Source organism: Octodon degus, unplaced genomic scaffold (genome assembly GCF_000260255.1).
Source record: "Octodon degus isolate 3935 unplaced genomic scaffold, OctDeg1.0 scaffold00081, whole genome shotgun sequence".
In the NCBI taxonomy this organism is placed as follows: Eukaryota; Metazoa; Chordata; class Mammalia; order Rodentia; family Octodontidae; genus Octodon; species Octodon degus.
In genome coordinates, this window is record NW_004524657.1 from 7,721,006 (window position 1) to 7,733,216 (window position 12,211).

At 35.0% G+C, this 12,211-nt stretch overlaps 1 protein-coding gene across 1 annotated transcript in view; it reads left to right on the forward strand.

Annotated features, from left to right (window-relative positions):
• The window catches only part of Adgrg7 (adhesion G protein-coupled receptor G7), a 75,207-nt gene extending 72,886 nt beyond the window's left edge, over positions 1-2,321 (forward strand). The window contains exon 15 of the mRNA XM_004636624.1: positions 2,061-2,321. Within this exon, the coding sequence (XP_004636681.1) occupies positions 2,061-2,321 (261 nt within the window). The remainder of the gene's footprint in view (positions 1-2,060) is intronic.
• Positions 2,322-12,211: the final 9,890 nt, after the last annotated feature.

A 12,211-nucleotide genomic window follows, 5' to 3' on the forward strand; every position in this document is an offset into this window, starting at 1 on the left:
GAAGGAAGGAAGGAAGGAAGGAAGGAAGGAAGGAAGGAAGGAAGGAAGGCAGGCAGGCAGGCAGGCAGGCAGGCAGGCAGGCAGGCAGGCAGGCAGGCAAGAAGGAAGGGATAAGTAACTCAGAGTGTTTGTTTAACCATTACTTCGTACATTATTTCAATGCTAAATTTTTAAATGCAAAATTCTTAAAACAAGGATACTTTATTGAAAAACATTTGGAAATCAGAATCCTTATGTACTCCTTATTCTGTGTTTTCCTCCCCCAGAAAATATTGCTTCTTATTCTAGTGAAAAATATGAAGAAGTCTTTACTTTTATGGTATGAACTGCATCATTTCAGGGCTAACAAAATTCATTATACTTATGTACAATGCAAACACCCTACACTTAATGAGCTCTACCACTTCAGGGTCATTTTATGAACAAACATAATCATGAAACCGCCTGGATGGGGAAAGGAAAGGACCTCCTGTCTGAAAGCTCCCTCTTGAGGCACCAGGCTGCCAATCCTGAAGGGAGGGGAGTAATTCCTAAAATCCACATTCTTCTCCTAACTTTTCCAATACTTCTCCTATCTACATTTATTAGATTTAAGTCCTAACAATATATTTACATATCACAATACACTTTTTGATATCTTTAGTTCACAAATTATTTTTCATAAAATCTTGACTTTTAAATGTTCATCAGACTGAGACATGTAAAACTAGCTTTCTTTCTCTACACATTTTTCCTCTACTATTTTCTTTTTACAACTCATTTCTGTATTATGTTCCCAGAATTTATTGATTTTATACATTTATGTATTATATCCTTTGCCAATATAAGTTGCTTTCATTCCCATTTTACTTTGAAATATGATTTTCCATAAATTAGTGTAGTAATTTCTAGTCTTTTTTGTTCAACTTTGATATACTTATGCTAGTTTTCTTTTTTAAGCTGTCCCATTCCTTTCAATTATCTTGTCTTAGCCCCTACATATTTTAATCATTTCTCAGTTTTGTATTTTACTAAAAACAACTTTCATCTATTTAAATATCAGCTAGCAAAACTAATATATTTGCTTTCATTCTTTCATTTTTTATTTTTTCACGTGTATCTATCATTGTCTACCTTTGTATATTTTGCAATATAAATTAATTTTGTATAATGTACTATTTAACTTAAATTTTCTTTGGCATAACTACTTATATGGAAAATTTGCTTTATTTTAAATTCTATTAATTATAATCCATGTTCAGTAAACATTACAATTTAGATACAGTTTTCAGAGTAGAAGAGTAGTATGTGTAGATTTACAACCCCCACTTTTAATATTATAATAGTAAATTGATCTTATTAAGGCAACTAAAATTACTTCTTGCCTCATAATTTTCTGGTAAAATTTAAAGTTTATCGTGTAATTGTTATCAAATAATACTATCTACAGAATTGTAAGGAATATTTATGCGCACATACAGCAAATGGTAAGCAGGTAAGATCTCAGGTCTTCCTGATCTATTATTGCATGTAGTACTTTGTATGGCAGCTGCAAATTCAAGCTAGGTAGTTGCTGTACATGATAAGAAGAATGAATATCAGAGTGAATAAAATCTTTTCCTTCAAACTATACCTTATCACTTAAAAAAATCTATCCATCTATCTATCTATCTATCTATCTATCTATCTATCTATCTACCTACCTACCTATTTGGTACACGGTCTTGCTATGCAGCTTGGACTTGTAGTGATCCTCCTGTCTCAGCCTCCCCAGCACTGGGATGATGTTGATTTTTTTTTTTTTCCAGAACCAGGGATTGAACTCTGGCCCTTGCACTTACCAGGCAAGTGCTTATTCTACTGAGCTATCTCCCCAGCTCATCTCAGCACTGGGATTATAGGCGCACGCCACCACACCCAGTTTTGGTGTCTGTCATGGGGCTCCAGGCCAGCAAGGCATGCAGTCCAGGGCATTGAAGTGGCATCCTCATGTTTGCCAGGCAGGCGCTTAGACCACTGAGCTATCTCCCCAACCTAAACCTTACCACTTAACTAACATTAAATTTTCACCATATGTGCAGGGTCTGCAGATTTTTATTCTCCACACTATTAGAACAAAAATCTTCCAGACTGAAGTTTCCAAAGTGTTGAAGTCACTGTCGTCATCTGTTGGAAAAATGAAGCCACGGTCTCCATGGATCCCTCCTAGGATGCGTTTAAGGATGTACTCTTTGCTTAGATCCTTTCCATCCCTACAGGAACACTTTAGGCTCCTGGAACCATCTGCCATGACGGAGGAAAGGACATTGACTAAAAGTGACAAAGAAAACTCAAGCATCTAGACAGTAAAACTGTTACCTATTGGGATCTTTTTAGCCAAGTCATGTAAATGTTATGCTTCCTTCCTTTTTTTCCCAGTCCTCCTGGGAAGTCTTTCCATATGTATTAGTCACTTTCTCATTGGTAAGGCACAATATCTGGCACCCACAACCTAAAGAAGGAAAAGTTTATAGTTAACTGAATTCCAAGGCAGAAAAAGGAATGGCAGGGGTGCACAGTGGGTGAAAAACTGCTCAGATCCTGTAGCCAGTAAGCAGAGAGAGAGAGAGAGAGAGAGAGAGAGAGAGAGAGAGAGAGAGAGAGAGAGAGAGATGGACATTAAGGATACACCCTTCCAAGTCACACTCCGTGACCCCTCTCTTCAAACTAGACCCCAAGTGCTAACAGCACGTGAGCTGTAGAGCCCCATGATCCAATCATTGAACCCACCTCTGAGTACATGAGAGGTTTGATTTAATCATAACAATATTTTTCTCAGGATTATGAATTAGGTAAAACTCATTTTTATTATCTTCAGGAATAATAGATTTGGTAGTTTTTATAGTATTCAGTATATACTTACTTGAATGAGGTAAAAAATTCCACTTGGCATTCAAGATGGTTGCTATGTTTATGTCTAGGTGTTCCCTCAAAGCCTCATGCAGCCATTGGGCGACTTCCAGTATGTGATTAATTCATGATCCAGTGCTGGGATTATGGATGTGACTGCTGCTAGGATTATGGGTGTAAATGCTACACCCACCTGGGGCTGATAACCTGAATATAATGTAAGGAAGGGAGAGAGGCTGCTGCCTCCCCTGCTCCTCCCTGTTTGCTGTTGCTGGTTTTTTTTTTTTTTTTTTTTTTTTGTCTTTTTTGAGACAGGCTCTTACTCTGCACTGCAGGCTGGCTTTGAGCTCACTTTGTAGTGCAGGCTGGTCTCAAGTTGCAATGATCCTTCTGCCTCTGCCTCCCAAGAGCTGGGAATTACTGTTTTCCACCCTGCTGCCCTCTGCCATGTGCCACTCTGATTTCAAGCCAGCTGAATATGGACGGAAACCTGCACAAACTGTGAGCTAAATAAATCTTTGTGAGACTGGGTATGGGTGCCTGTAATCACTTGGGAGACTGAAAACAGGAGGATCACTATGAGTCCGATCAGTGTAGTGAGACCCTGTACTAAACATATTAAATAAAAAATAAATACATAAACCTTTCTTTCCTTAATTTTGGGTGTCAGGTATTTTGTCCCAGCAATGAGAGAAAACTAATCGAGACAATGGCCATTACTCCTGATTTAACAAAGTCTGTGGAGACACTTTGACCAAATTGTAGAAATTATAATAAATGCTTTGACAATTTACTAAAAAGGCCAAGAGGAGGAAAATTAATTTTATAGAATAAAATGTTCTCACCCTGACTAACTATATTCTCACCCTAACTACATATACTGATACTTGTGAACTAAGCTACTGCACTGCAGATGGTAATTTGTAATAGTAGTTTCATGCTTGGAGAGCCTGTCATTTTGGTCTTCTGAATATGGGCTGCTTGTCATGACATGCCAGTTGCTGCTATGATGTCTGTCGGGTAGATGGTTGTTCAAAAAGTAGGGGGTGGTGAATGAAACCAAGAGACAGGAAAAGGAATATTGTGGGACTGTCATGCTTCAAGGTTGTATATGGTGAGATTATTGGACTTATGTGTAAACATAAGAAGTATATAATTCTTTATGCCTATTTTAAAATATATTCTAATTTTTGAATGTTTTTTATCCTATTTTTTAGGGATTTAAAGTTCAACATATCAATACTTGATGAAAAATACCTGTTCCATATTATGCCTAAGATGTTTGATATGCAGACAGATAGTGAGGTTAAGCTTAACAGCCTAAGTTGTATGGTAATAACAATAAGCTTGTCTTTTGGATGGTTAACAACTTAAGTTTGCAGACCAAAATTAGAGAAAAAGGAGGGCTGCAAGGAAAGCCAAAATTTTCGCCCTAGCCTTCTAAGGTCAATTAAGACTCAGGACATATGAGAACTTGTACTGTAACATCATGTAACTCAGTAGTGTCCCAAATTTTCTGATCAAGGAGATTATGCGACCAAAGAGGAAAGTGATCGATGATGTAGAGTGTGCCCAAGAGAGAAAACATTTTCTCAGGCTTTCACAGAGAGTACACTGGCTAAGCAATGGCCGTGACTCATCCACATGGCTAACACTGACAAAGGTTTTATAATCTGAGGTACAGGATCTCAGCATAAATCCTGAGGGAATTTCACTGAACTTATCAGATCCAAAAGCTACGACTCTTGTTGCATAGTTCCTGCTTTACCTTGGTCTTAACCATCCAGCAGAAAAGTATAAAAACGAAGTATAAGAAGTAAATCCATGCTGTTATGTTGAGCTGTAGGGGTCTCAGGTCAACAATTTCTGACATTGCCAGTCAAGCAGAAGACCCAATACTATTACAGGCTACTGGACTCTTCTAGAATATTTTGCTGAGTTTACACACCTATAATATTCAAATAACGGAACTTAACAACAAAACGGGGATGGAGATGAATGTCCATTTTGTATCTGTGTATTCAAATGGCTAGGATCGATATACAGTTACATTCTCTTAATGAATAGAGGGATTTGTTCTAATGGTGTTTGTAAGTAGGATATCATGTCTGCATCTTGTACAGCAATTAACCACTAGGAAGAATATATACAATGTGTTAATTATTGAAACTGTCCTAGCAGTTTGGTTTGAAACTGTCTCATTGCTATTTGTTTCTCAATAAATTTACGGAAAAAAAAGAAAAATAGTTTTGCAACAGTGTCATAATGGCTCTACTATGAAAATCTATTTTGAAATATATTTTTGATTTTCTTTCTTAAAAAAAAGAATAAAATGACCCCAAATGAAGTATAGTTTTATGTATATCATACTTATGATCGCTGAGTTTTAAAAAGTTGTACATCCTTATGACTTTATTTGAAATGAAGAATTTGGCATCAATTTAACCCCTACAGATACAAGTTTTTCTGTTAAAACATGTTTTGTGACTAGAGAAATTGACTTTGTAAGAAATAGGTAGTGAAACATATTAGTAGGTTTTTAATACTTCTTTCAAGGGCAGCAGGGTGGAAAAGGGTAATTCCAGCACTTGGGAGGCAGAGGCAGAAGGATCATTGCAAGTTGAGACCATCCTGCACTAGAAAGTGAGCTCAAGGCCAGCCTACAGTGCAGAGTAAGAGTCTTTCTCAAAAAAGACAAAAAACAAAACAAAACAAACAACCAACAAAACATATTAACAGATTTTTAATACTTTTTTCAAAAAAAAGTATTCAATTTTTTAATACTTCTTTTTAAATCTTCACTTTTATTGCTGAAGGACACAGTCTCAAACAGAGAAAAGTGAACACCATTATCCCTATAGCTTTTAGAAGGTCTATCTGCTCATAAAATTTCAAACATTTAAATTATGAATGACTTCCTAAATATAAAGTTACTCACTTCAAGTGGAAAGCACTCCTGCTGGACCCAGGAGTATTTAAATCGCAGCTTTCTACTTTGCCACAGCATAAGCACATTGAGTGCACTAAGCTAATATGCTAATAAATGTAACCTTAGGATAATCTTCTCACTACTCCCTCAAGAACATGAATTTTGGTACACATGTGAGTTATAATTGAAAAATACTGTGTTTGATTTTTTAAACATTACTATAGTACAAGACAAATTGCTCTTAATCCTCCTGGTTCCAGATGTTTATCTCATTGTTCTTGCCACTTCCTAAAGCAGTTCTGGAAGTCTTCTGTGTCTTTATCTACACTAACACATCTACCTCAATGTCCTGAAGCAGTTCAAATCACATACCTTTTATTTTGCCTCTGGGAAGAGCCCAAGTTTCACAGTGCTAGCACTGTGAATACAATCCAGCAAGTAAGATGGATGAAGACACACTGTAATGCTTTTATGAGTTTGCCTTCTCTTTGGGTTGCATTTGGCAGCAGCACTCATAATTTTTTCTATCACACCTTCTAAAGACACTCATAAAGGAGGACTTTTTGAACTGCTTCAGAAAGTGGCAAGAAGGAGGAGATAAATGTGTTGAAAATGTGTATATTGGTGATGGCAGTGGGTGTGCTTTCAGAGGAATTAACTGCTATGTTTTTTACTGTAATAATTTTTTAAAAGTTAAATATTCATCATATAGTTCAATCACACTGTGTAGTTAGTTCTAAATGATGGATGTATTACTAGGCAAGCAAACACAAGCCTATTTAATCTGCAGTACAAGGGAGATGTTAAAGAATAAAAAAAGTAAAAGGAAGAAAATGAAGAAAATCAGAGCTCAAAAGCCAGTTCCTCATGGTATCATAGTGCTATATCTACATAGGAACTAGACACACAAAATTGTAAGATGCAGTTTATCTAAAATTTTTATTCAAATGAAAATGTATCATAAGTAACAATCACTTTAAAGGCAGAGAAAATCACCAAAGAGCCATGCTTAATCTGAGGGTGGTGTGTTTGTCTCTGTTAGTGATTATAATTTTTTTATTTGCATTTTTAGTATATTTGGGGTTTAGTAATTAAAATTCCATATAATGTTCCTAGCTGTACCACAAATGTACAATTGGAGAGATTAATTCATGTGATATTTTTCTGCCTACTTTGAAATCATACCAGTATGAAATAATTCTTTTGAACATTTATCTCATGTACTAGTCATCAATCCTTTAGTTTAGTGATAAAAATCCAACTCAAACTAGGTTGAAGGTCAAAAGGAATTTATTGGCTCAATTAATGTGAAGTCCAAGGATCAAGTTGGTTTTATGCAGCATGTCTCTGAATTTCTCTCTGCCTGGGCCAATCTCAACCTGTGCCTGTTATCCTAAACTCAGTACAACCCCTTTTGCATTCACATATCCTGGTCTGAGACATGAAACATGTGATGATGCTAACTTTAAATGTAGTTAGAAAAAGGAGTCCTAAGAATGTGTCAGGATATTTTTTCTCTATTTCTATGTGTTTCTGTTTGACATTATTCTCAAACTGAGTTTAAGCAGCTCAAAATTGGCTTTCCCAATGTGATAGCCTTACAATCTTAAGAGAGACTTCTTTACTCTTAACACCCAAAAATCAAATCTCATTAGAACAACTCCAATTCTAGTTGTTGCTCCAGCAGGAAAACAGAAAACACAGGATTTAAAACAGTAGGTATATAAGGCAGATGTTGGTTCCATGGTGTTTACAAACTCAAAGGTAAATGGGAAACACTGCAGAAACCAACAGATTAGATAAAGGAAAAAACTGGTACCTATCTTAGGCCGAAGATAAACTAAGAAGAATGTGCAGAGTCAGTGTCTAGTCTGAAATCAGGGAGGGTCAATGGTGGAACCTGGAACCAAGGAGATGCAGTATGCCCCTGCCATGGAAGGGGGAAGAGGGAGTGGGAAAAAACAGTGACTTAAGGGGTATAGTCTCCCAGGATGTCTCTCATTGGCTGTAATATGCAACAACCTTATGTCTGTGGAGCTCAGGCCTTCTGTTATACAAAGGACAACAGGACCAGGGAGAGGAAAGGACCAGAGGACAAGCAGGACCCCAAGGGGGATATTCTACCCAGAATATGTGCTCTTAGCATTGTGTTTGGAGAATATGGGTACAGCCTGGGCCATGGACCCACTACAAAGGAGAAAGATAGGATAAATAGATTGACAACATATCATAGATTGACAACATATCATAGAGAATGGACAGTTATGCCAAGGAAGGTATTATGGTGGCAGAATGTTATAGAGGTTCTACTACATCAAATAACATGTAAGCATCTTCTATATAATGAATCATTTTAAGGCTTTATCAGTCAGTCAGTTTCTTATCTGAGCAAGACCAGAACGAGATCAGTAGGAGAACAAGAACTTATTTTGTTGTGCAGGAAGTTAAGGAGTAAGAAGAGTGAACAGAGGAATGGCAGGGCAACTTACTTAAAGAAAAGTAAATTGCAGGAAAGAACATCAAGGCACCTCAGAACTCATTTTCATGATATTGTATATGGCCAGCTCCAATTTCTGTATTTTCTGATTTTTCTTGTATGGTAGCAGCATCTGGGGGGAAATAGCATCTAGATATTTTGAACTTCTTTCCTGGATTATAACTAAGAATTCAGAGTTCAATGATCAGTTGTGAGAGCCCAGATTTCTTTTGCTCCAAGACTTTTCCTGTTTTGAAGTTTATCTAGTCTCTTGTTTGACTGTCACTAACAAAGAGAAATTGTTGTGAAGCTCATTGTTACCAGTTTTTCATTCATTGCATCATATCAGGAAAGGTTAACATATTTTAAAAATCTAGAAAATTTGGTTAAAACACTTAGGGAGTCTAAGTCAAAAGTATCAACTGTGAAGAAATCCCATTAAATGTGACCCTGCATGCTTTTGTTCATGATTCCTCAAATGAGGGCCAGGAGAGTGCTAGAACAACTTCCCCAAAGGAATGGAATTGGAAGAGGAGTCCGAATTACTAAAAGAAACCTGCTATATTATTTCAATTTTAAAAGATGAATACAACCTAATAGCTAAAACCAAACTAAAACAACAACAAAAAAAAACCAAATGGAAAGATAACCTAATTAACAAATGAGAAAAGAACTGTAATATACATTTTTCTAATGAAGACATATAAATTGAAAATTTATAAATAGATTATAGGTGTGATAACTGATACGTGAAAAAAAAACACTTAATATCACTAATCATCAGGGAAATGTAAATCAAACTCCATGGAGATATCACTGCATATTTGTCAGTATGGATATTATTAAAAAACAATAGACAATATGTGTTGACAGGGATGTAGGCAAAAGTCACTCTTGTATACTGTTGATGAGAATGTAAATCGGTATAGTCCTTATTGAAAATAGTACAGATATTTCTCCAAAATAAAAGTAGAATACTATATGTTCTCTCAAATAAAGACACCGATATTCCCACGTTTTCATATTACTTACAATAACAAAAATATGGAAACAATCTAAGTGCCAAGTGGTATATGAATAGATAAGGGAGTTGTGGCATACACAAATGCTCCTTGACTGATGAGGGATGTACAGTCAGATAAACTCATTATAAATTCAAAATTTATAAGTAGATTATAGGTGTGCTATACCTAGCCTACCAAACATAACTTAGCTCAGCTTTCCTTAAACATCTTCAAAACACTTAGAATTAGATGACAGTTGACCAGATCCTCTAATATAATGCAAAGTGATTTTCTGGACAAGGTACACTATAGAGTGTCGAGTGTTTACACTTTTAAGCCTGTGGCAAACAGCTCTGGCCCTCTGATGCTTGGCATTTCAAGAGTATCATACCACATATTACTGGCCCAGGCAAAGATTAAATTTTAAAGTACAGTTTTTTTATGTGTTTAGTACAGGGTCTATATGGTCTCACTACACAGATACTACTCATAGTGATTCTCCTGTTTATAGCTTCCCAAGTGCTGGGATTACAGGTGGGCACCACCGTGCCTAGTATCAATCACCACCTCAGTGTGCCCCAGGGACAGGGTCAGCACAGTAAAATACAGATTTACTGAACACACACTACTTTTGCCCCATTGTAAGTGAAAAAAATAACTCAAATCATCATAAGTGGGAAACTATTTGTATATATAATGAAATATCATTCAACATTAAATGATAAATATACTTCTATTTGTTACAATATAAATAAGCCTATAGAATACTCTGAGTGAAACAAGTCAGATACATAAAGAAATATTCTGCATGATGTCATTTAAGCAGAGTTGATAACAAAGTCAAGATAACACTAAGTTTATAGTACTGCCATAGTTTGAAGGATGGAGGAAAAGGGGGAGTTTTGTCAAAGGTACAAATTTTGAGCTGTAAGATAAATAGATTCTGCAGCCCTTATGTACATCAGAGTATTTATAGCTAATTATATTTGAAATTTGATGAAAGTAGTTCTTAAGTGTTCTGAAAACACACACACACAAACATTCAAGGGTAACTATATATGGTAACATGTATGCAAGTTGATTGTGGTAATCATTTTACTATGCATATGTTTATCAAAACAATACATTGTATACCTTAAACATATACAATTTTTATCTTCCAATCATGTCATAATAGAGGAGATAATCTTCACAAGGTACATTTCTTAAAAGGATAATTCAGCATTCCTTCACCTACAATTATTGTCTATTTTCTGTATTCCTTAAGTTCTTTGTCTGAATATGTAAGGATTTACATAATTATAATTACTATGAATTAAATTCTATTGTTTTTCACTATTATCTAATTATTCAGTCCTTCTAGTAGTTAACAATTGCATAATATAATTGGCTAAGTTGTTTCTATGTTTAGATCACTTCAATATTTAACTCTATAGTGACATTGATGAATAAACTGGTATTTACAGCAATACCTGTAGAATAAATCAAGATGTGGAGAATAAATCAGATAAATATTCTGCATAGTCTCTCTTAAGCAGAGTCTTAAAGCATGTTTTTCCTTTCTTTTTAATTACTTCCTCAAATTATAAGGAGTTGGATAAATGTCAATGGGTATGAACATTTGGCTACATTCCTGGTATATTTTAGTATACAGTTATGTCCCTGACTTACAAACATTTGATTTGTGAACTTTCATAGGTGAACAAATCTGACTTAAACAATTCTCCAGCAATTTATAAGCTGGGGACTTATTTGGACTTGAAAACACTTCAGTAATGTGTAATGCCACTGACATCTGGAGTACTATAACCATTTCTTTACATATTATTTATTTTGGTATTTTTTGTTATTATTTCTATAATCTGCTCAAATGAGTAATTGTGATTTTCTTCTATTGCTCCTTTGTGTGGGTTCCCTATCTCTTTGGTCTTTAGTACATTTGGCAAAGATATTTATTGCATTTCACTGTTTCTTTCTCTTTCTAGAATAAACACTTGAGTAAATTAAAAATGTTCAAAAGACCTAAAGAGTATTTTATATTATGTGTTCTCACATAGGTAGAATATTTTAAAATTTATTAACAAATATGTTAGGGATTATGTAGAAAATTCTAGCATGCAGAACATAGGCATTAGTATGCCAAATAAGGCCAAACAATTTATGTTTGACATATGATAACTCTAACCCCTCACTCTATCATACAGTTGGCTGGGTACAAGGACAATTTTTTCTTTCAAATATGTTTCTTGTCTCTTTGTGTCTAGTCACCTTTTCTTAAAAAGAGAAGACTAAAACTTGAAGAAGTTTTATTAGACATTATTAATTAGCAAAAAAAATCCCCAAAACCCAGCAAGGTCCAAAATAGTGATACAAACATATTATCTACATTACTTCCTTTACATGTAAGTAATCTGGTATAATAATAATTAAAAATTATGAAAGGTGCTGAGAAGCTTATTTAAGGAGAAAGGGCAATTAAAAAGGAACAAATAGTATAAGCCCATGGATGAGATTAACCTGATAAATATGTCATTTGTACCCAAAAGACATGATCTCATATTTTCAAATAAAGAATCTGATACCATATATAGCCTTGTATTTTGTGGGGGGGGGTCTTTTATATTTTTTATTTTTTTATTAATTTTATTGAGAAACAAATAGCAATGAGACAGTTTCAAAACAGGTCAGTAGGACAGTTACAATAATTAATACATTGCATATTGTTGTCTTTACAGTGGTTATTCATAGTACAAGATGCAGACATGATATCCTGTCCAAACACTATTAGTACAAATCTTTCTTCTTATTGAATTAAGAGAAAGTAGCTGGATATCTATCCTATTTTGTATATACAGATACAAAATGGTCCTTCATTTGTATCCCCTTTTTTTGTTTAGTTTTGTCAGAGATGGGTATTCCATTGCCATTTAAATA